Source organism: Terrapene carolina, unplaced genomic scaffold (assembly GCF_002925995.2).
Source record: "Terrapene carolina triunguis isolate 2854851 unplaced genomic scaffold, T_m_triunguis-2.0 Scaffold24, whole genome shotgun sequence".
NCBI lineage: Eukaryota > Metazoa > Chordata > Testudines > Emydidae > Terrapene > Terrapene triunguis.
Window position 1 is genome coordinate 4,720,735 of NW_020664375.1, and position 25,840 is coordinate 4,746,574.

The window sequence follows — 25,840 nt, forward strand, 5'->3', positions numbered from 1 at the left end:
TCAGAAATCTTCATCATATTTGACTTGGGTACCTGGATTGAGGCTGGGTTGGTTTGAGGGAACTGTGTTGTTGGTTTCTGGACAACCAGTGAGGTAATGAAGCTGTTTTATGCTGGCTTGGTAAATCTAAGTATTGAATTATCCACCAGCTTTGGGGTTTGTCTGCCCCATTCTTTGCAGTTCACCCTCAGCTGGCCCGCACTGGGACCCCGGTCACAACAATTTATATCCATTTCAACTTTGTTCTCCTTTAAACATATTTCTTATGTTCTTGGAAATACCAAATCATGATACAGGATATTTCAGTCCATGACTCTATGTTCCATTAAGACTACAGACTATTCTCCTACATCCAGAAAAACATCACAGCATATTAACAAAAAGATGTTTTGTTATATCTTTTTAAAAGGGAGGAAATGGTAAGGGTCCTATCTGATAGTTCTGCATCATGCATGTACTTTGTGTTGTACATTCTGTGCTGTGCATAGGTGCTGGAACTGGGGGGGGGGGGTGCTCCCGCATCCCCTGGTTTGAAGTGGATTCCATTATATACAGGGTTTACAAAGTTTGGTTCAATGGCTCACAGCACCCCTGGTGCTGTGATCAATTTTTCAAACAAGTGCCTAAAATTAGGCACCTAAATCCATATTAGGGCACATAAATAAAAGTGAACTGATTTTCTATGGTGCTGAGCACTCAAAGTCAGTGGGAATTGTTGGTGCTCAGCACCTCTGAAAATCAGGCCATTTCTGAGGGAGTAACTAGGGATTTAGGTGCCTAACTTTAAACACTATGACGGTGACTATGGATCTATAGATCACTTGATGATTACCTGTTCTGTTCATTCCCTCTGAAGCACCTGGCATTGGCCACTGTCAGAAGACAGGATACTGGGCTGGATGGACCATTGGTCTGACCTAGTATGGCCGTTCTTATGTTCTTATGACTATTGACTTGCCAAATACAAGTTAGTTTAACATCTATCCAAAGGATATGCTCTCTATTAGTGCAATTCCTTTCCCTGTAGTGTTAACCCTAGATGAGACTGACCTCTCAAAGATGGGGCAGATACTTCAATTCCATCCATTCAATAGTTGTTGCTCTATATAAATAACAATGTCACCTAATCTATTCAGTGAGCAATTTATAGTTGAGTTTAAAAAAAAATTAAGAAATGTTGAGAAACCAAAGTAACTGATCTAGGACTTTCCAATCACAGCAACCTGCAGCCAATGGGGTGTCTATCTGTATCTAAGGCCTTGCCTACATGGCTTCGCAGGGCAAACTGGAGGGGTGTGAATTGTAGAGCACTCCTATGTTCTGGTCTAACTGCCCCATATAGGTCCTGCTGGCATGAACTAAAAAGTAACTAAAGCACATGAATGTAGTCCTTTTTGAAAAGAGCCTATATCAACACAAACTAGGTACCTGTTAGTTTGTGCCAACAGGGTCTACACAGGGCACTTAGAGCACAGCACATAAGAGTGCTCTAGAAATCACATCTCTCTAGTTTGCACTACAGCACCATGCAGACAAGACCTATGTGAGAAAGAGGGATTATACTGATATTTCTCAAAAGATAATGCATCTTACGTGTTATTTTAGGACACATCACCCTATGGTCCCCAGGTTAGAGCGGTAGCCTAGGACTTGGGAAACAGAGGCTCAATTCCCTGCTGTGCTACAGACTTTCTGTGTAACACTGAGCAAGCCACTTAGCCTCAGTTCCCCATCTGTAAAATGGTAGGGTGACCAGATGTCCCGATTTTATAGGGACAGTTCCGATTTTTGGGTCTTTTTCTTACATAGGCCCCTATTAACCCCCACCCCTGTCCTGATTTTTCACATTTACTGTCTGGTCACCCTAGTAACATGGAGATGATAATACTTCCCTATTGCACAGGGGTGTGTTGTGAAGCTGATGCATTAAAAATTGTGAAGCACATTGAGATCTGCTGATGGAAAGTTTAAGAGCTAAGGATTAACTACTCATGCCTCCCCCTATAGCAGTGGTTTTCAAACTGTGGGTCATGACCCAGTACTGGGTCGGGAATGTAAGGCACTGGGTTGCGGCGGCTCTTGTCAGCACCACCAACTGGGCCTTTAAAAGTCCCTCAGCGGTGCTGCCCAGCTAAGGCAGGCTAGTCCCTACCTGTTCCAATACCGTGCTGTGCCCTGGAAGTGGCCAGCAGCAGGTCTGGCTCCTGGTGGCCCAAGCACTGGCTCTGCACTCTTGTTGGCTGGGAACTGGCCAATGGGAGCTGGGGGAGGGGCAGTGCCTGCGGGTGAGAGTCCCACAGAGCCAGAACTGCTGCTTCTGGGGCGCAGTGCGGTCTGCAGTGCCAGGACAGGCAGGAAGCCTGCCTTAGCACCCCCGCTGCGCCACTAACCGGGAGCTGCCCCGAGGTAAGCCCATGCCCCAATCCCCTGCGCTGAGCCCCCCCCAACCCCGGAGCCCCTTCCTGCACCCCAGACCCATCCCTGGCCCCATCCTAGAGCCTGACCCCCTTCCGCATCCCTGCCCCAGCCCAGAGCCCCCTCCCACACTGAACTCCTCATTCCTTGCCCCACCCTGCCCTCCAACCCCCTGCCCCAGTCCTGAGCCCCTCCCACACTCCAAACCCCTCATCCCCAGCTCCCCTGGGTCACAGGCATCAACAATTTTCTTCAACTGGGTCACCCGAAAAAAAGTTTGAAAACCGCTGCCCTATAGTTCCAGACTCAGCAACAGTGTGACTGTTCGCTCTTGTGTAATCAACAGGTTGCCTTTTAAAAAGGAGAAGACTCACTTGTGTGGTGTAGCTGAAACTTACCAGGGAGCATGTGAGTAGTTTCCATTCATCAACTGTTATTATTCAGCACCTCGGGTGTATCTAAGTCCTGCGCCCAGCAATGTGGGTGCAATGAGTTGAATGGTGCTGGAAGCCTAGGAGAAGCTCCCCAGGACAAAAGTGTGGCGAGTTTATAATGCACGGTGCTGGCCCTACTGGGTTACCAACCCCGTGGAGATGGTAGGGCCCCGCATCTATAGGCGGGGTGTCCTAGCGACTCGTTTCAGGGCATTGACGGGACACCCCTTTGCCCGGGCTGCAGAGCGAAGCGCTCGGGCCTGGGGTCTCGCGGGCGGAGCTGCTCTCCCGGGCGCGGGGTGGCGGAGCGCGCCTGGCCTAGGCTCTGCTCTGCTCGTCAAAGGACGCGATCCCGCTCTCGTCGCCTTGGCCGGGGAGCTGCAGGTGGCAGCAGAGGAAGGGGGCCCGCCCGCGGTCACTCTCCTGTCCCCAGCCGCGTGGGAAGGGAGAAGGGACCAGCCGCGGAAATCCCCGGTTTGGACGACGTAGGGGGGGAGGAGCTGGCTCAGCCCGGGCACGGCTCAGCGGCTGTTTCACTGCTTCTCCGTCCGACACTCGCCGAGGGACCAGTGCCTGCGCCTCCCGCCGAGTCCCCGAGGCTGCCCGCGCAGCGCCCCGCGCCGGGATGGAGCTAAGAAGGTGAGTGCGGGGGGGCACCCAGAGACTCGCCCTTGGTTCACACTCCTGGTCTCCGTCCTGCCCGGACCCCGTCCCCGCGCCCCCTACGTGCCTGCTGGCGCTGGGTAACTGCGGGGGCTCCGGGTCGTAGTACCCAGCCCCCCCGGACTGGGCCATCGCACTGGAGAACTATGTCGCTCTGCTCCGAGCACGCCCAAAAGACAAACACTGAACAGTGCTGTTAGCGCAGCGGCAGCCGGCCAAGGCAGCTCATTTCCTTGGCAATGGACAATCACTGACCCTGCTCCTACCCCCGGGAGCCAAGCGTCAAACGGGGAAGGGGGAAGGGGGAGTCAATCAATGTTATGCTGGGGGGGAGCATGGTCCTGATTTTCTTGCTGCAACAGGAGCATCTACACTTGCTCTCTTTTCAGATGTTAGCAATTGGGGGGTTGTTGGCATCAAAAACTGGGTGGCGCTCTCTGGATCCAGGTGCCAGGTTTGGGTGTTTGAGCTGCAGGAGGGGTTTTGGTGCACTAAACTTGCTCCCAATTTTGTCAGTACAATTGGTGGGTGGGGTGGGGGCTGACTACAAAAATGACCAGGCTCCAAGAAGGTCCAGCTTTTCCTGCCAACTCTTCCCACTGACTGGTGTGTGTGTCTACCTGTAGGTTGATTCATTCCCACCCCCAATCCATTTGGTGTGTTTGTTGTGGCTGTCAGGGTAAGGCTGAGGCTGCTCATAATTTAATCTTCCTTTATCAAGAGAGGGCACTAGGGGCAAACCAGAGGGCCTGCTCCTGCTCCTAATAAGTCAGTAGTTTCTGCTCCTTGTGTTACGGGGAAAGGAATGTGCAACTCAGATAAATCTCCCCTTGACCCTGACTGGAATTCATAGCAGGAAAGGCAGAAAATGCTATTGGGATTGTTATGGCAGGGGAAGGTTACTTTGCTGTTGAATAGTAGTGGTACTTTATTATTGAACTAAAAACACAAGGGGCAAGTTTTACAGCCCCCTCCCCCCCCCACACACACACCCCAGAGTGAATCTGAAAACTGGCCTTTGTGGTTCTAATTAGCTTAATATAAAGGTGCTTTCTTTATTCTCAGGTTAAGAATTAGCGCTTAGATCCTGCACTACCAGAGCCAAATTCTGCCCAAAGTCTGTGCAGAGACTTCAACACCCATTGAATTAGATGTACACATTTTTTTCCCTATAACTCTAGCAGGAGCATAGTGTTTACCTCAAACTCCTAATTTGCGTGAAAACTACAAAGTGCCTTGTCTCACTAGGATTTTACCTTATGATAGTTCTTACTACTGGTGGTCTGAAAAATTCAGACAAAACCTTTTTGGTTGACATTTGCTGATTCATTGAAATCAAAACATTCTGCAGAGACAGTTTGATTTTCACAAAGTTCCTCCAGAAACCAGGCAGGGTTCTAATGGAAACCAGCCTGGTTTCCTGGCTCCTCGGCAGCCCACCTGGCAAGCTTCTGGAGACCTCAGACCCTGAGACAGCACATGAGGTAGACTGCCCAGAGCTGGGGCTCCATCCCTTTGTCTGGAGAATTTTGAAATTTTTGGTTTTTGTTCTGAATCGGAACAAAATCCATTTTGGAAATAGCAAAATCCTCCACAAAACATTTCTCTGCCTAGCTCTCATTACCATGTGATAGAGGTACACACCCCTTTTCCTAGAGAAGACAAGCGCTTGTGTGAATGCTTCATCGAGTACTCGCAGCACAGCATAAAGCTAAAATTTCTTGCTTCATTTACAAGTTGATTAATCCCAAAGGCCAATTGCTTATCATGTTCCTTTCAATGGGGAATATTCCCCGACAATACATTTTTACCATGCACTACAGCAAAGGAGACGGACTACATTTGTTTGTTATGCCTCCAATGAGATGTGGCAACAAAGTGCCAGTGCAGTTTTCAGTCTGTCATATTGAACAAATAGGACTGCTCTTTATCATTCCCACCTGAGTCCCATCCTCTCCCCTTGACTACAGTAGGAGTTGTGGGAACCCAGCACCTCTCAGGATTAGGAATACAAAGACAATTAAAGTCAGTAAAATGACTCGCACTGTGGGTTTTGTGATCAACCCCAACACTCGGCTCTGCATGACTGATTCTGTGCTGAAAAACCACAGCAGTGCACCCAACTGTTTCATGTAGGTGGTTAGTGATGTTTATTTGTGAAGCACTGTAAGAATCTCTTTAAAAAGAGAAGTAGAGCGAATGTCACTGCAGACAGACTTTCTTTTGGTTAAGGTGTGAACAATAGAAAGATCTAAACAAACGCATGTTTTATATTATCTGGAAAACTACAGTTATGGAAAAATGCCATGAAACAGATAAAGATGTAGGGCAATTGACTGATAACTCAGCTAAGAGAAATATAACACTGATGAGGCACAAAGAGCTGTTCTTGATACAGTTTAGGACATAGTCAAGGTTTATAGATTTGATTTAAATGTGAAACAAAACACCCAGTTGTTGCACCATGAACATCATCATATTTTTTGATGTGCTCAGAAAACCAAAAACACACCAAAAATACATTGCAATTTTCAACTGCATCAAATCAGTTCTCATGAGAAGGTAAATTGTACATGTAAATATAATAGGAATTATAATCTCAGTGGGCCAGTGTGAGAATGAGGAAGTGAAACTTTCTCCTGTCTCACCGAAAGTTTAAAAATAGGGGGGGGAAGGATAAATGGAGAAAAACAAACCATTTAAAAAGAAACTAAGGGACTGATCCAGTTTCCATTTAAGTCAGTGGAAATCATTCCCACTCCAGTTGGTGCAGGAATTAATCCCAAATGGGCATGACAGAGGAATTCCTCTGGTTTCAAGGAAAGAAGGAATCCTCTCACCTGCTCAGGTTGGTGCTCAGTAACTGAGCTACTCTGCAAGCACTGTGGACTGCAGCAGCATTAACATCCACTTAGGAGGGAGGATGGTCAGGCCCTGGATTTGTCTTGTCTAAACTCTGGACTGAAATATTAAGATCCTAATCCAATAACAACAGCTTTATATTGACACCAGTTATGCATTTTGGCTACATAGCACAGACAGCCCCACTTACACTTGTTACTTTCTCACTGGCACCAGCAATACCTCTTAAGGGGAATTCCCTGAAAGGTCCAATGAAAGACAATCAAGCGTTGTTTTCTCTTTGGTTCAACAGGAAACTAGACCCAGTGGTGGATTAGCCACTGGGCCAGTGGGTCCCATTTCCAGCTGCCACAGCCAAGTGGGGGGGGGCCAGGAAAAATGGGCACCGCTGCGCCCCGACCCTTGTCCCCAGTTGGAGCACCGGGGGGAGGGGGGGTGGCAGAGTAAGGCATGCCCCAACCCCATTTCCCCGGCAGGAGCGCCAGGCGGGCAGAGTGGGGCAAGCCCCCGCACCCCGAGCCCGCTCCCTGGCTGGAGGCAGGGGGACTCTAGGCAGAAGGGGTAGGGAGGGGCCGCCACTTGCTCTGGCCCAGAGGCCCCACAAACCCTAATCCACCCCTGATTAGACCCATTGTTTAAGAAAGAAAACAAACAAACAAAACCACAGGATTTAAAAATAGTACCAAGGTGATTTTTTAAAGGAAGGTATTCTAGAGCCATATGTTGTATAGAAACACACACATACATATACATGCATACATGGATCATGCACCATCCCCTCACAGCTCCTAGTGCTAACCAGACTGCACATGCACCATCTCCACACAGTGACTGAGCTTGCTGCCTCCAGCCCAGAGCTACAGGAGGGGAGCTGGATTTTCGCTGTAGTGGCAGCTCCCAGCTGCTTTGGGCTGGGATAGGCCCAAGCACTGAAACTGAGTGCCGGGAGCCCGAATCTCCTGTCCTCTCAATGCCCCCCTGCTGGCACCCAGCATGTGTGGAGGAGGAAGCAGTTTGATTTGAATGCAGAGGCGACAAAACTGGACTAGGGAGAAGGAATGGAGTAGGTTGGGAGACAGAATCTGGTGAGACTGGGACTGGTCAGGGAAATTCAGGAGATGACTAGGAGCCAGCTGGTTGGGGGAGAACATTGAGATCAGATGTAGAGTTAGGGTGCAGAGGGAGAACTGGGACTAGCTGGGCAAAGGGACTGGGACAAGGAGCCAAGGTGGAAGGGAGATTGAGGCAAGGAGCTAAAATGTGGGTGGTTTACACTGGGATTGGATGAGAAGCCCAGGAATTGGCACTGGTTAGGTGCGGGCAGGGTGAGTTAGGGACTCAGACAGCAAGTCCAGAGGGGAATCCTAGGACTGGCTGGGCAAAGAGCGGGGGACTAGGATGAAGAACCCAAGGAGTGGAGACTGGGATTAAGTAGGCAAGGAGAGACAAGAGTCAGGGTGGGAAAGAGACAGCACTGGGACAGGAACAAGTTGTAGGCGATGGGGCAGAAAGGTTCAAGCCTGGGGAACAGGTAAAAGACTCCATGCTCATTGCAGCAAATTCCCCTCCAGAGCCTGGAGTAGAACCCAAGATTCCTGAGTCTCACCATTCCTCGGCTGTCACCATACATCTGCCAATGGGTTTCATAATGTGTGTCTCATCCCCACCTAGTGCTGGTCCATGGAGGATAACAACCTACTATTCTTATCAGTTACTCCATTACTCAAGTGGTAGAGGTCTCTGCAATGGATCTGAAAGTTCCAGTCCTGCTGATGACCTAAGCAGTTGTCCACATGATTCCATGTGATGCAATTTCTCTTTTTTCAGTTTGCTTTTTTAAAAGCATAGGGAATTACACACACACACACAAAACTACTTTAAAAGAACATTATTAAGGTTGCAAAGTCAAACACTCCTCTCACTTCACAAGGGGGCTGTGAGAATAAATTACAGTTTGTGAAGCATTCAAATACTATAGCAATGAGCTCCATTAAAAAAGTCCATGAGGAAATTAATAATTCTGTCTTCAGAGCAAAGTGTGCCACAAAGAAGAGATGGGCCACTCATTGAATGAGGAGAAAATATAATATTAAATAGCTACTCATTCAGTGAGCACCATCCAGTCTGTGCACAGAATGAGGCAGCTGTCCAGTGAAAAAAATAGTATGTGATCTGCAATTAAGATTATATCGTAATGCATATACACAAGGGGGGTAAAGTATGGTTGTACAAGCCACCTTAATTCTGACATTCTCTAACTTTTGAATGCTTGACTTTGCTACCTCAATAATGTTCTTTTAACATTGTATAATATACAAGTATGTAGAGGTGATAATTTACACAGTGCACAATTCCCATTGGTTCCTTGAAAAACTTCACAGTAATAAAGAAATGTATTTATTTTAAGCTGCAACATCAGCCCACTGAAACTTATTTAACATTCCAAACCCTGAGCAGCTTCACACAGCCACATTTGTTTTTCTCAAACAGCCAGAATAATGTGACCACCCCCTCCCTTTCCACCCCCCCCCCCCCAAATTAACCCTATCTGAGGCCCAAGATGGGCAAGATTCAATCTCAGCCATAAGAGCTTTGCTAGACATAAAAGTGTTATGGCTTTTAAGTCTGATTTCTTACATCTTTGAAGAGCTAGTAGTGGGGGTTTTATACCAATGGGAAAGAGCAATTAATCCCTGTCCATTGGGACAGGGCACTAGCCCTGGAAAAACTTCAATGTCAGAGTTGTGGCATTGTTATGTATAGAGATTCTATTTTCAGACTGTTTTGGAAAGTGTATGTTATATTTATTGGTTTTCATTTTTATCTTTCTCCCTCCCAAGTTCTGAACAATGAGACTTATGACAGTGAAGGCACCTGGACTTTACAGGTGGAGGGTTACATATAGGGGGGGATATGATAGAGGTATATAAAATCATGAGTGGTGTGGAGAAAGTGAATAAGGAAATGTTATTTACTTGTTCCCATAATATAAGAACTAGGGGCCACCAAATGAAATTAATGGGCAGCAGGTTTAAAACAAATGAAAGGAAGTTCTTCTTCACACAGCGCACAGTCAACCTGTGGAACTCCTTGCCTGGGGAGGTTGTGAAGGCTAGGACTATAACAGGGTTTAAAAGAGAACTAGATAAATTCATGGAGGTTCAGTCCATTAATGGCTATTAGCCAGAATGGGTAAGGAATGGTGTCCCTAGCCTCTGTTTGTCAGAGGATGGAGATGGATGGCAGGAGAGAGATCACTTGATCATAACCTGTTAGGTTCACTCCCCCTGGGACAGCTGGCATTGGCCACTGTTGGTAGACAGGATACTGGGCTGGATGGACCTGTGGTCTGACCCAGTATGGCCGTTCTTATATTCTACAAACATAGCTTTAAAAAAATATTGGGACTTTCTAAAACATTCATAAAATAGTTTTTTCCTGTAACATATGACATATACAAAATACTCATTTGAGATGACTGGAATGATCTGCATAACCCACTTGTGGCTTTGCCACTTGGGAACAATGCAACCATCCCAGAGTCATGCCAGTGAGGCCTTTATACCACTCCACACCATGACGTATTCCCTATATACATTTTTATCTATATATATATTCCCATACACCCAAGAAGGTGATCTGCATAGTCAGCTATTTTTTCAGTAGTCACATCAATATGTTTCATTGACATGCCACAGACTGATCCAGTCAACTGTTAATCAGAAAGGTAGATAGCATTGGTTTCAAGCCCAGTATAGTGTATTATCCTTCAATTTATTGCTTTTTCCCAGAGTGATAATTTTAAAGTGACATTTTGTAGCTATCAAAAATGTGGGTACTTATTCTGAGTCTCTATAATAGATATTGCTACCCATATGTTGTTGCTAAGCTACGCTACTACTATTGTATTTAAAACTGTGAATAGTACGTATGCACTTACGATTGCATTATCATCATTGAGCTTTTATCTTTTGTTTTTTATAGCTCTGGACTTTGGTTACTGTTTCTTTGTGCTCTGGGATGCGGTAAGTTAAGAAAAAGTTATTCTCAATATAATCACTTTTAATACAAGCATTTGTTTGAATATGCAGAGTATGTATGTGCACAACATAAATCAGAAATCTAAACAGTACTTTTGAACAGGAATTATAAAGATTCTTTAATATGAGACTTTCTGTAATTTGCATAAAGAATGTCAAATGTCCTTGTAATTTTATTAAGGACACTGGGACTACCTGGGGACCTTTACTCGGACTGAATAATACCTTACCTCCAGAGTACTCCCACTGAAGTCAATGAGAACACTCATGAAACACAGTGCTATGCAGAATGAGTTATCAGAATCCGGCTCTGAGTGAGTTAACAGGAAAAAGGAGCTAGACAGTGCTGTGTGCAAATGCACTAGCCTTAACCTCTGGAGAGAGAGATTAACATTTGCAGCAGAATTTTGAAAGCCCTTCCTGCACAGAACCCCTCTGCAAGTTCTGGCCTTGAGCTGACCTAGTGATCACGGCATAATCAACACATCTGCCAAGAGGAGGCTTCACAAGTAGAACATTAAGACTTGTACAGATCGAGATTGAGACGCACTGACAAAGCAGATACCAGTAATACAACTAGCACCATACATTACTGGTAAGCCCCAAACATTTCTCTCACTCTTGATTACTAAAAGCTCCCCAATTTACCCCCAAATAAAGTGTGGGTATGGGGATAGAGAGACTATCAAATGAGATTTAAAGTATTTTTGCTGTTTCATAGAAGAATTAAGAGTTGCCCCATTCTTCTTAGACACAGAATCATCTAAGTTTGGCTGAGTCACGTTTAGTGTTCGTTAAAACCGTACATGCCTAGTCACGGCGCACTCTACCTTGGCATGGGGAAGGGTGTTTGTTGAGAATGTGAACCTACCACATCAGCAGTAAATATACTGCAGGATTCCGTGACCTTTCCATTTAGGGCTACAATCTGCCACTCTTATTCATAGCAAGTAATACCTTTGTTCACAGGACTGAGGCCCCTTAGGGTATCTCTACACTGGAATTAAAGCCCCACAGCATGACTGCAGATGGCCCAGATCAAACTGACTTCAGCTCCCGGGCTCAGTCTGCAAGACTGAAAATTGCTGTGTAGACATTTGGGCTTTGGCTAGAGCCTGGGCTCTGGGACCGCCCCCCCTCACGGGGTCCCACAATTTGGGCTCCCGCCCTAACTCAAATGTCTACACAGCAGTTTTGCAGCCCCACAGCCAGAGCCCTGCAACTCCGAGTCAACTGACCCAGGCCAGCCGCGGGTGTTTAATTGATGTGTAGACATACCCTTAGGCTGTGTCTGCACTGCAGCTGGGAGGTGCGATTCCCAGCATGGGTAGACAGACTCGCGCTAGCTCTGCTTGAGCTTGTGTACTAAAAATAGCAGTGTGGCATAGATGTCGCGGCACTGACAGCAGCTCGGGCTAGCTACCCTAGTCCAAGTCTGCCCAACCTTCTGGGTCAGAGCCCGGGTGGCTAGCTCAAGCCATTGCCAGTGCCACAACATCCACACTACTAGTTTTAGCATGCTAGCTCAAGCAGAGCTAGTGCAAGTCTGTCTCCCCAGGCTGGGAATCACACCTTCCAGCTGCAGTGCAGGCATACCCTTACATGTTTAATGTGTTGCCAAAACTTGAGATTTTATCATGATTCTTACAATATTTGGAGTTCTTCCTCCAAACTCCAGGTCCTGATCCAAAGCATATGGAAGTCAATGGAAAGGCTCCCATTGACTTCAGTTGGCTTTGGCTCAGACCCTTTGAGTCCTGTGAGTTTGTGAGAATCTAGCATTTATTTGAAGGGGGGATTAAAGTAGGTTTCTAGCCCCCATGATTGTGGAGAAAAACTCGAAGTAACATAAATGTGTCGAGAAACTAGAAGGCAAAGGAATAGAAGCCAACATTTAAAAAAAAATCTTGTGGTTTTTAAATTAATCCCATGATATTGTGAGGCCTGACTCATGGTTTTTGTATGCTTGGGATTGGCATAACTGCGTTATGCACATTACTAGTTGCATTGGACTTACATGGGATTATTCATGTACATAAAGTTAAACGTGTGTGTAAGTAGTCACAGACACAGAGCCTAAAACACGATTCCTGGGCTTCCCTGTTAACAGTGATGATGCTGGTGCACAAACGAGGACGTAACTAAGAGGGTTTCATGAGGTCCTAATAAACCCTTTTGGAACATGAACGCAGTTTGCCAAAATGAAAAAGACTGAATGGTGAAGTAGAGTAAATAGCAGCCTTTTTAACTTAACCCTTCCACAATTCATTCCCTGGGCTGAGCGCAGCTCCTCTGCCGGCCCTTGGGTAGAGGTGCCATCTCACACTGATGTCTAGCTACCATCTCTAGACAACTGAAAGATTATCCAGCCCCCCCTCCAGAGAGGATGGCTGTCATGGATATGAGATATCCGAGGGCATGGAAGAAGTGAAAATGTAGGGACGGGAAACCTGAAGAACCCCTGGGAGACAGATGGGCACAGTTTAAGAAGCTTTATTTTATATTGACAGATTGGAATCTTTTAAGTTTCACAAAAAGAACAGGAGTATTTGTGGCACCTTAGAGACTAACAAATTTATTTGAGCATAAGCTTCCGTGGGCTACAGCCCACTTCATCGGATGCATAGAATAGAACACCTAAGTTTAAGTTTCAATCCTGCAAGGGACAACGTGCTGAGTGGGCTTGGGTGTGGGCCTGGCAGTCCAAGAGTTACTTTCATTTGCACTCATCATTAGTACAGTAAAAGTCATTATTGATTTTAATGTAGGTTCGATGTCTAGAGTCCTTCACTTAAAACTTAACAGAATTTCAGGAAAAAATTCTCCATATAGTGCTATAATCTGTCACCCTTCCTCACAGTGTATATTACTTTCTCATGGGTGTAGTCGGGGACACATTTAGGGGCAGGTGATCGCCTAGGGTGAAGGGCTTGAGGGGCACTGGGTTTGGGGTGCTGTAAGGTATTCAAAAGTTTAACAAATGGGGGGGGCACCAAAGACGCTCCTCGCGTGGGGCGCCATTTGGTCGAGGACCGGCCCTGGGTCTAGTCCCATTGATTTAAACAGGTCCACCCATGTACATAGGTTCCAGTCAGCATGCCTGAGTGTCTGAATTTTGCCCATGGAAAATATCTTCTCAAAACCAATATTTTATTTCTTTATGTTTTAAGGAGTTGCTATTCTTTACTTTAATTTTGCTATTTGTTGTCCGTTTAACTTGGGGACCATATAATGTTTGTTCAGAGATTCCAAGACCAGAAAGGACAATTGTAATCATCTAGTCTGATCACCTGTATAACACAGGCCATAGACCTTCCCCCAAATAGTTCCTAACGCACATCTTTTAGAAAAAAACATCCAATCTTGATTTAAAGATTGTCAGAGATGGAGAATCCATCACAACCCTTGGTAAATTGTTACAAATGGATACATAATGCTACACATGATCTTTAAGGATCAGTAATACCAGTGCAAGCAAGGAGTACCTCAATTGGAGTCACAGTTACTTTGTTTCTATTGTAGGTACTTGTATGCCTCTCACCCCTTTACTTAAGCACCTCACAATCTTTAATGTATTTGTTCTCACAACACCCTGGTGAGGTGGGGAAGTGCTATTGTCTCCACTTTAATCCCCATTTTACAGATGGAGAATTGAGAAGCAGAGAGATTAAGTGGCTTGCTCAAGGTCACACACAAAGTTGGTGGCGGCGAAGAGAACTTTGAACCTGTGTCCTTATCACTGGATCATACTTTCTCCCTTCTTTGGTGGCAATGAGATCAGAACTTGGCCCTAAGCAATTATTTTTCTTTACAAACAAGTGAATATTGATATTCTTGTTTTGAAAATATAAGTACTCCTTTTCAAACCAGCTGGTAAGTAGGATTGTGACAAGTATATTAAACTGCTTTTCTTCAGACTGATTTTCTCTTTGTTCCCCTTTTTATTTTTGTAGTTACTGCAGAGGAAGATAAGAAAGTTATCAGCACAATAGGCAGCACTGCTGAACTGAGTTGCATTTATACTCCAGAGAAAAAATTCATTTTAAATAAGCTACGGGTCTTTTGGCAAATAGCGGATGGTTCAAAACCATGTTCAGTGGTACACACCTTTAATTCTGGTCATGAGAACCAAAGCGAGCAGTGTGCAGACTTCAGAAACAGGACTCGATTATTTCAGGATAAGCTGGAAAATGGCATTTTTTCTCTGCTGCTGCTAAACGTCAGCCTGAGAGATGAACACACATACCGGTGCATAGTACAGAAGAAGGACGTGGTTTTCAGGGTTATTCACAATGCAGATGTGGCCCTCAAGGTAGCAGGTAAGCCCTTCTATTCCATATAAAACCAATATTAAACAGCAGTTTGCCACCCTAGATCTCTGTGGATGCTGCAGAAGGGGCATTTGTCACACAATAGGCTAAGGGAGGAGGATTTCCCCATGCCCCAAATGATGGTGGTGCCACCACACTAATTTGCCTCCCTTAGACAATCCAAGCTTTTAACTCGGTCAAGGACAGTATCACAATAAACAATTCAAAACCATCTAGTCCTCCAACTTTTGAAGCACAGACTGTTTGGCTTACCCTTCCCTCAGCTGTTCAGGGAGGGACAAGGGGCGAGGGAACACTTATGTTTACTGAGAGGGTAGTTAAACAAGTCAGTTTCAGGCAGGACTGTACCCAAATTCTGACTCAGACAAGTACTTGGCCAAATCCCAGTGACAGTTTTGTTATTTGTCTTCAGATGACTATTTTTTTTAATGACCTTCCAAAGCCCAATGATACCTGTGGCGTGGCTGGCTCTACTGCTTCCCCTGCCCCTCTCCCGAGAGCCAGATGTGATATGAACTCAACACAGGTTGGGGGTAGGGAGTAAAAGTAATTTTTTTTCAGAATCAGGTGCCAAAATGTATTTTAGAAAACAAGCTTTAATTAGGACAAAGGGTGAGAGAAATCCCAATGTGCGCATAATGGAACCACAAGTAATGTTCCATTTGCAGTGCAGTGTTATCAATATATTTTGAAATGGCAATAAGTTAGTAACCAAATGCAATAGAAAGAGCAATATATATTGTGCCATGTTTTGGGAGGCTGATTTACGGTTGGTGTTGATTCTCATTACAAACATTCTGCGGTAATGATCCACTTTAATATATTTATACTTCATTATTCAGTAACTGTATAGCTATTTGGCTTCACCCATATAACAATTCCAGCTAGTCAGATTAGCTCAGCTTCAGCAACACACTTAAACATGTTAAAGTTATGGATGTGCTTAAGTGCCTGGCTGAACCAAGGACTGTTTAGGACAGGGACCATCTTTTGTCCCGTTTGTATAGCACTAGCACAACAGGGTCCAGTTCTGTGACTGGGGATCTTAAACGCTATATAATACAAATAATAAAAGTGACGATTAGATATTTGGTACACTCCTAATTTTTGGCTCTCTTCCAGCAGCTGTTCTGGTCCCCATCCTCCTCCCCATATTTCTTTCTGCTTGGAATGAAGAAGTGATCTATTTTATTTTCACCAGTATAGATTTCATAACCTCTGAGCTCCTCTGCCTTATTGCATTTATTCACACCATCCCCATCCTAATAAAATCCAAGGCAGCGACTCTGAAGCTGCGGATAGCAATTCTAACTCTGCTTAACTGCCTCTTCATTTCTGGCTGTCATAAACAGTTCAGCTTGGAGCAAATGTTACTGTGCAGTTCCCACAGGTCTCAGATGTGAGGAAGCAGAGGGCATAGCCTCACTTTGGCCAGAATCTGAGCTTAAAAAAAAGTTAGTCCCTAATCCTCCCATCTGATGATCACGAGCCAATGCCTCTGGGCAACACCCTATTGAAGGTGTTGGGGTGAATCTGACTGTAGGATCATAGCCTTAGGCAGTAAACTGAAAATAAGAGTAGATCCTCTTTTGGGCTTCCTGCCACTCTCAGAATTAAAGCCCTGTCCCTTGTGAAAAGTATCCATGTCCTCTGGAAGTTTATTTATCCAGATGGAAAATTATTTAATGAAAACAATATTTTGTAAGCAAGCTGGGAATTTATGTTGTAAAGAGTTGTTTGTGGTGTAAAGCAGTACTTCATTTGTTAATCTGATCTGCCTTCATATACCACTCTTTGTTGCTTTGTGATATGTTGGAAGACTGAAAGAGCCAAAGTCAGTTAGCCCCAAATAGCTTTAAAATAGTACTGTGTGCAAAGGAAGGCCTGGATTGTGCCCCTTAGATCCACGCTTGGATCGCATTCCTCCATGTGGAAATAGGGAGATCAGCCAGTTCCTTACAACCATACACCCACTCCTGTCACCTGCAGAAGTCTCTCTGCGTGGTCCAGGGTTCCTTATTTGTGCAATGGAACTGTGTTGCCAGGGAAAGAAGCTGCTAAAGCCAGTGCAGAGGACATAGGATCTCCATGTGGATGCCCTAGCCTCATGCAGTTCTGCCAGGCTTGGAGGCAGGGCTTCCTCTGTGTAACTGTGTGTGTATCCCCATCTACCCTGATGGGCATTATGGGGGATCTCCACAAGGAGAACAGTTGGGAGAGCTCTGCTCTCTGATACGTCTCTTACAACCTCTTCCATGGTGGGGCCTTCTCTGAGTTAGTTCAGAATCTTCTTGCAAAATGCTACTGAAGTGAGTTTAAGACCCTTTTACCCTTTGGTTTGGCCTTCTGACTCCTTCAGTAAATCACTGAAGTAATTGGCCTAATGTCCATGCAGGCTGATATTTATGTCTGAGCTATGAGTTTATAATCCCCAGAACCTGTGCTCTATAATCTGAGTCATTCCTTAATCTTTTGAAAAGATTATAAAATGCTAATGTTTTTTCCTTTTCCAGCCAATAACAGCCTGCCAGTACTAAGTGGACCTATAAGAATCCACCCAAATATTGGAGAAGAGGTGACATTAAGTTGCAACTATAGCCAAGGATACCCAAAGCCAAACATTTACTGGATAAATAGAACAGACAACAGCACCCTCCATCCATCATCATTAAAGATCATCCAAGACAATGATGGCACATACAGTGTTTTCAGCACACTGAAGATTGAAGCAAATTCTGATATAAAAGTAGAATGCATCATAGAAAATGAACTACTACAGCAAAATCTAACTATCCTCTGTAAGTTGCTTAATATTTGGCAAATAACAGGTGTGTGTGTGTCTACATGTACATCTCTGATGAGTAGCAGCCTAATTAACAGCATGATAGTCCAGTGACCTACTGAAATGAGTTTAATTGTTAAAGCCTATATAAATTTAGGCCACAGTGTTTATATTTAAATGTGACTTTTTTCAAATGAAGCTAAACACCCTCTTAGGCCTCCTAGATCTGCACACAGATCACCGTTCCTCTGTGTGGAAGTAAGAAGCACCATCCTGATCACAGAAGTTCTCTCCCACTCCCCTGAAACAGTTTTGGAATCACTATGATTCCCCCTTCAGCTCCTGTGGGAACCACACTAGGCCTAGCTCAGTGCTGAAGGCTTACTTTTAAAGGAAAGACATTTTAATATGTAGTGGATCCATGACTCCTGAAGTCCCACCACATTGGTTGACAACCACTCTCTTAGCTATGCTCCTTCTGTGGGTAGTTTTAAAGTTCTGTTTTCAGTCTCCAAAACTGCTTTGAAGACAAAGAGACATTTGAAACTAGGTTTGTACCAAATGTCTAATTGGATTATTCAACCAAGCACCAAATAACTGGAAATGGTATTAGGCCAAAGCATTCAGAACAATCAATGAGAGACACATGGATGATAGACCATTTATTGCTGGTGGAAGTTATTAGTAATAAAAACCAAGACTTAACCACTCAAATTCACAAAACAGATAACTTTTCCTGTTCTGTACAAATCTATATTTACATGCTGTAGCACCTGTAGCGTGATAGATGCCTTACAGACAAGCATAAAGACAAGATAAAGCCTTGCTCCAGACATTGCAATCTTAGGCCCCGATCCTGCAAGCCGCACTATGTGGGTAGACCCCCGTGCCTTTGCAGAGCCAGCTGCAGGGTCAGAGCTAAAGGGATCTATCTTGCAAACTCAGTGAAGTAATACCAATGAAATCAATGTGATTACTAGCGTGAGCAAAGATCACGCATACCTGAGTACAGATTGCAAGATAAGGGGCATTTGGTAGCTTGCTAGTGCCAACATTCCACCCTGTAGGAAATAGGAATAACCCGTTCACTATTATCTTCCTAAAGACATTTTGTCACATTCATTCTGAAAAGAATTATTTTACCTTTTATAAGGTTGATTAACTTTTCCAGAATACATCGCTCTACTGTTTTTAGAAGCAAGCAAACAAACAAAAAAACGTAACGCCACTGAAGTCAATGGGAATTTTGCCATTGACTCCAATAGGGCCAGGATTTCACCCATTATTCTGAATGCACATGTGCTGATTTTATTGCTTATTTACAATAGATATTAAAAAAAATACAAGTCTATAGGCAACAGCTCAAACCTACTGTCTGCCATGGTTGCTGAATGGAAGGGGAATCTGGAACCAGGAAAAGAGGAGGAGAAGTGGTGAATGTCTCCTGAGACAGGGCAGAAGAAGAATAGGCTCTGGGGTTAAGAGTATGATATGAGCTGGCCCTGAGAAGGTGGGGAGAGGACACAACTTGTGTTGTGGGCAGGGACCAGAAGATATCGGAGCTTTCTCATCACCTCTCTTGTCCCTTACTGGGGCATCGTCCCTACTAGCCAGGAGGAAACGAAGCAGCACAACCAAACCAGCAAGTGCCCTGAGGAAAGGATGGGGCTTCTTATGTAGGGTTGCCAATTGTGATTGGATGTATTCCTGGGGATTTCATCACCTGACATAATCTTTAATTAAAGATTAATCTTTAATTTCTGGAGACTCCAGGCCAATCTTGGAGGGTTAGCAACCCTATTCTTAAGGCACATGTGAACAATTATTCTGCCAGAGATTTTTGCTCACATACAGCGGAATACTTATTAGAAGCCAAATTTTCATAGAAATCTTGTTTCAGTAGGTTTTTGGAGTAGTAAACAAAGTTTTAAAATGGCTGTAGGGGATTTTCTCCCCTAAAGGAACGACGTCACGATGGCAGCTGAGTCTTCATGGCTCCCGCAGGAGCCTACAAAATCCTGTACTTGGTCCAATGAGGCAGCAACAGTTTTGAAGTCATATCATTGTGTATCTGTGGGTTGGTAATATATAAATAAATATACAGGCACAACAATATGTACTCCCTAGTGCTGTCACTTGTGTAGTGTGGTGACCTGCAGGATGAACTGCAGGGTCTCATGGCAATTGCCAAAGCATGGCTGCCATTTTGGGTTGTCTCTTTAGGGAATCCTCATGGTCATTGGTGAGGCTTTGAAAGCTTCGGGACCAGATATCCATGGAGTTACATCTTACCCCAGCTAAGGATCTAGCCCTCATTCTTGTTTGAAAACAAGTCTAATTTTGAGTACAACAAATCACTCAAAAACTAATCTTCGAAAGCTGTTCAGTAGATTCCTTTCTCAGAAGAGCATATCCAAAATGACAGCCAGCTTTGGTGTGGGCAGGACTTTGTCACTTGAACACACATAGTGCTGTCATTTTCAAGAGAAGTTGTGTTACTAAATCCTTCCACAGGAGGAAAATGTATGCCTAAAAAGTGTGTGTAATATTGATTAATAATTAAAAACCATGTAGGTAGAAATTTGGCCTTGTTCAGAAAATATTGGTGGTGGTGGGATGAAAGTTATTTGTATAGGAGGGCTATAGAAGCCTATAGACTTGTGTGAATCTCATGTCTATAAAATGCAGTTGAACACTCATCTGGAATGAAGTTTGAGAGCATCTCTTTCCTTTTCTCTATTCCTCTTCAGACTCGGAAAATGTCACAAACTCTAACTCGACCAGAAGCAATCTGTTAGATCTAAATGAACCAGGAGCTCAGGCTGGAGGTGTCCTTGCCATTGCCATTGTGTTAGCTGGTCTAGCTGTTTTAACCTGCTGGCTGTGGAAAAGGAAATTCTCTCACCGGAGATCATATGCTGGTAATTAAACCATTTACGCTTGTTGGTCAGATATATATATTCTAGTTCTTTTCATTTTTCCAAAATATTTCATATTCTACAATTTGTCATACGTAGTTGTGAATTCTCTACATTATAAGTGAAACTAGAGTGCATGACAAGTGCTGAATTGACAACAGTGGGGGCTATACTCCTAATTAGCCACAAAACTGGTACATCATGAGAAGTAGCACTGTAAACTTTTTCATGGTGTTATACCAACGTACCTCACACCTGAGGAACCATTCCTTTGAATACAATGGTAGTTCGGGCTCCACATCTATTCAGTCTTTGGCTTCTCTGCCGAGACTATCCACAAAAGGAGTGTAATGATAAGGAGGGGTTTGTGCAATATGGACAACTTTCCATTAAGAACTGGACTGAGATCACACACACAGTTCATATAGACCAAACCAAAACCGGATGATAATGACTTGGGATTATCACCTGTCTTGAGAAGATTAGAATCAATGATTTACCAAATCATAGAAGTTTAGGGCTGGCAGGGACCTTGAGAGGTCACCAAGTCTAGCCCCTAGATGAAAGGCTCCAGATCCTTTTACAAATTCCCTACTCTACCAGTTTCCTACAATTTCCCAAGTGACAACCAATCATCTCTTACTAGGATTCCATGTAACAAACAAGCAAACAAATCCTCGTTTACAAATGTGATTGCTTGCATTTCTGCAGCTGCCCACACAGAAATTTCAGCACTTTACAAGATAAAACAAAAGAGAGCTCCAATAGATGTCTCGATAACAAGACTGAAGATATACTAGAGCTGAGGGGATGGGGGTGGAACTGTTGTCCCATATGGTGAAAATTTGAGATTTTGAAAAAAAAAAGTTCCATTCCGCATCAGAATGAAACAGACACCTGATGAATATTTTTGCAAAAAATGAGAGAGAATCACCCCAGAATAACCAATAGCCTGATGGTTAAGGCACTCATCTGGGATGTGGGAGCCCTGGGCAGGGGGTTGAACCTGGGGTCTCCCACATCCTAAATGAGTTCACTGGACTATTGGCTATTCGGTGGTGGCTCTTTCTCTGATCCTTCCTCCCCACCCCTTCAAAAAAATATTCCAACCTGAACCTGAGAAACCCTCCTGACTAATGTTTCGTCCAAAGCAACCATTTCCCATGGGAAGTGTCAGTTTTAACAAAGCAGCATTTTCCAGAAAAAAAAAGTTTCATCAAAAAATTCCCAGCCAGCTCCAATATTTACCCATGTATGTGCGCTCTCATTGTGGGGCAAATTGCAGAGATGCCAGGGAGAGCATGTAAGACTGGGGGAACACAAAGAGCTTTCCCTCTTTGTCCCCATGCAGGGGCTAGCCACATTCAAGGGTTGCTACTGGCTAGCAGCACTAGGCACTCCCAAAGGGGTGGTGAGAAATCAGGGTCCTACCCCCTTCTGCATCAGCTGTGCTCACTTGGGGCTTTGCGCTTCCCTGAGGCACAATACCTCTCGGAACTGCCACAGGGTGGTGCAAAGCCACTCCAACCCATTGCAGGGCTGTGATTTAAAGCCATAGTCTCAGCATCCAAACTCCATTATGTAATATCCAGGTAACTATGCAGTGTAGTTGTAACCATGCCAGACTCAGGATAACATAATTAAGTGTAAGATGAATTGCTAGACAAGAAGATCACTTGGCCCAACAAACCTGAGGCTCGTAACTTTTTCTCATGAAGAGTAATGTTTTGTAGAGCCTAGCTGGAATTATTCATAAAGGCTTGGAAATTTACAAAACCTTAATTTGTATCTTTAGACTGTTCTAATGTTTTCATCCTTATAAGGCTAGAGAGGTAGTGAGCAAAGATATTTGCTCACTGTACAATGATTTGCCTGCTTTCCTGTTGCCTCATCCTCCTCTTCCATTTGTGGGTTCCATCCACCTGTTGCCTCTTATCATAACCTACACTGTAAGTTCTTGGAGGCAGGGACTGTTTGCATAATGCCTAGCACAGGGGTCAGCAACCTTTCAGAAGTGGTGTGCCGAGTCTTCATTTATTCACTCTAATTTAAGGTTTCACGTGCCAGTCATACATTTTAACGTTTTTAGAAGGTCTCTTTCTATAAGTCTATAATATATAACTAAACTATTGTTGTTTGCAAAGTAAATAAGGTTTTTAAAATGTTTAAGAAGCTTCATTTAAAATTCAATTAAAATGCAGAGCCCCCTGGACCGGTTGCCAGGACCTGGGCAGTGTGAGTGCCACTGAAAATCAGCTTGCATGCCGCCTTTGGCACGTGTGCCATAGGTTGCCTACCCCTGGCCTAGCACAATGGAGCTTTGATTCTTTATTGATGCTCCTTGGGGCTACTGCAAAGAAGAGATAATAACCACCTCACATATTTAAAATGCTGCATTTCTTTTAACAGATGTTCAACAAAATGAAGATGGAGCACAGCACAATAGTAAGTAGTGAAAGATCAGACACGCACTTACCATAAGTGTCTTAGGAGCTACATAACTTCAGGGTTCCAGTGCCACAGCTCTCTACAAAATATTTGATTTGTTTTTAAACTGCCCAAGATTAACCATTTCTGACTTCATACAAATTCAGTATATGCCTCAAAAGTGCTGCTCTCTTCCTTTCTGTGTACCACCTCTTAGGGGGACAAATCCTCCCCTTGTTCAAATCCAGATAGTCCCATTTACTTCAGTGGATCTATGCCTGTTTACACCACCTTAGAATCCGGCCCATATCTTTAGAACATGCGTTATGTACTCTCCTTTCCCTAACGAAGAAATATAGTCTAAACCTACAGTCTGTTAACATTTTAATGGCCAAGAGTACAAGATGTAATGTGGCAGGCCAGTTTAGAAGGGCAGAACCCATTTGTAATAAAAGAAAACAAGGCATGATTTAAAAACAAACTCAGATCTAGTGAAAGCGGACAGAGATAGGATTGTCTGGAGGCTACTTGATATTATTTATTGTGTGACAAGTGTTAACCATATCCTGTGCTGCATCTGCAAAATTAGCTAGAGATACAGTGGATCTGTGTGGAATTACTGTATAAAAGTCCAGAAAATACACTGCTTTAAAAGCATATAAACAGCTGCTATAACAAACTGCACTGCACAAATACGACTTAAAATATCTAATGCAAGCAAGCATCCTTCACATCAAAAAATGCTTAGCTTTGCATTTGATATATAAACTGGTTTAATGAACAGTTGTTTTACACACTCCCCAGGCCATTCTGGGCTGATTCAACACAGTTGTTCCCATTTTAAAATCAACAGGCATTAAACCATTTCCTGCTTAATGACCTTTTATAAACAATGGGTTTTCTCCTCCAGACAGCGAAGTCTGTTTACATGGTACAAGCAGTTTATTTAAAGTCTCCTCTTGACTTATATTGAGTGCTTCTTGGCCAGACCCCAGGACCTGGCCCATAAACATGTAGTTAAGTGAAAAACTACTTGTGCCACATTAATATTGGTTGTAGTAAATATCTGTTTTATGGTGGAGCCCCATGGTGCTGGGCACCGTATGGACACATGAAAAAAAGACAACTCCTCCCCTGCAGGTTGGGGTTCTCTCTGCTCAGGATCAGACCCCTAAAGACTAATCTGGTTTGCTTTGGCTAACAACAGAGTGCGGAGCAAGCCAGGCCCGCTCTCCCTTTCCCCCAGGCACAGCCCAGTACCAGCCATGGGAAGGGGAGGTGGTTCAGGACTCACTGCAGGGATGGGTCCCCTATACTAGACTGATTCTCCTGCATCTACTAGTTTTAGAACCATTTTGTGCTAAGGGAGCAGGCAAAGCTTCCCTAATGCACCAGAGGATCTGGCCCTACGTCATTTTAGCTTTTCAGTCTAGTGGTGCAGGGTGCATGTAGCCCCATGTGAAACAACACCCTGGGCAGATTGAAGTGGCCATTCCACTTTTTAGTATTAAAGCAAAAAATTTGTCTGTTTTAGCAATTTAATTTTCACCTTATGGAAGGTCAGATCATTTATTGGGAAATCCTCACTGATATGAAAATAAGAGGGTCAACTGAGGCTTGGCTATATTGCTACAATACAGGAATTTTTAAAGTTAATGCCTCTTTATTCTAGCAGCAGCTGAAACTAAGCAATGTTAAAGTAGGCCTCTGTTTGAGGGAGAGGGGGCATTTCTTGCATTTGCAGGGTGAGATGCACCTGAAGATTAAGGCCTAGACCCTACAACTAGATCTGCACTGATGGACTCCAGGGCCTGACTGGAGTCCTATTAAAATCATGGGGCTCTGTGCATGTGCAGGATCTGGGCTAATGGGCCTTTCCTATCTTTGACTTCATGATCTTTCTCTGTTCATTGATTGTCAGTCAAGCACATTAGTAGTTTTTGTCTATAAAACTAATAATTATTTTGTCTTTACAGCACACGTTTAAATGGGAAATTCTCAGAGAATTTGGGCAGCTGGTGATGTACCAAGAGAATGCTGAAGCTAAGGACGCTATGTTGAAGCCAAGGATGGCAGCATTATCTGCAACACGGATGACATAGTGTTTCCAGAGCGTGGGCCAGGACAAATGGCAAAAACCTTCTCTGACAGAGGAGAGAGCAAAATCCAACTGCTTTGGTCTGCCACTTCTAATCAGCCCTTGTGCTGGTTTCAAAACACTCTTCAAAACACCTGTATGAGTGAAAGGTGCAGTCGTACCCGGATGCCGAAGCATTGCTTCAGGAATGAAAGACTGCCAACTGTTATTTTATCAGTCTAAGAATTCCCTACTAGACTGAGATAAGCAACTGTGTTTCAGCAGTGCTGACAATTCTCTCTGCCTTTCAGACTTTTCATAACGATTACTGAACATGAAAAATGGCAGCTAGGCAAGTGAAAACTGCAAGACTTTGTGTAGAGCAAACTTTGTTGCCTGTTTTACTTCTTCCCCTTCCTCCATGCATCCTTTCACTGTTTCTGGGCAGCCTCAATGGCAACACAAAAATATCCCGAAGCTTCCAACTTAGACATGCAGAGGTACAGGTGCCTGTCGCTGAACAAAACTTTTGAGTATGAACATTAGGAAGCCTCCTTTTATTGCAGTTTAAGTGTGCATTCTACATTTTACAGAGTACTCGATCAAAAAGGGAGAGTCCATCAGTTGACAGAGCACAGAAGTTACTAGATTCCTAGGAAGTGCATAGCACTACCTTAGCACTGTCTGTGCTGAATTCAGATCAGCAGTTGCCTGTGCATACACTTTGGAGACGGGACAAAAAAACATAGTGTTGTTATCCTCATTTTGGCATGTCAAGCGTCAACCGCTCCCTGTTGGGTTCTAGGATACTGGAGATTTGAAATACAATTTTCGTGCACTCCCTCCCCCCACTCTCCCCCATAAAAACAGGTGTGTAGAATATATGGTCAC

The 25,840-nt window shown here is 44.1% G+C and overlaps 1 protein-coding gene across 1 annotated transcript; it reads left to right on the plus strand.

Annotated features, from left to right (window-relative positions):
* The first annotated feature begins 3,463 nt into the window (after positions 1-3,463).
* LOC113406276 (ICOS ligand-like) lies at positions 3,464-24,934 on the plus strand. The gene is made up of 7 exons (XM_026650036.1): positions 3,464-3,488; positions 10,359-10,399; positions 14,368-14,733; positions 17,259-17,543; positions 20,278-20,448; positions 22,855-22,890; positions 24,849-24,934. Exons 1-7 carry the CDS (start codon positions 3,475-3,477, stop codon positions 24,857-24,859), a joined length of 924 nt encoding a protein of 307 aa, XP_026505821.1. The 5' UTR covers positions 3,464-3,474; the 3' UTR covers positions 24,860-24,934.
* Positions 24,935-25,840: the final 906 nt, after the last annotated feature.

Coding starts and splice junctions, on each gene's coding strand:
- LOC113406276 (XM_026650036.1), top strand. Junction 14,734..17,258: donor TGTGGCCCTCAAGGTAGCAG/GTAAGCCCTTCT, acceptor TTCCTTTTCCAG/CCAATAACAGCCTGCCAGTA. Junction 17,544..20,277: donor GCAAAATCTAACTATCCTCT/GTAAGTTGCTTA, acceptor ATTCCTCTTCAG/ACTCGGAAAATGTCACAAAC.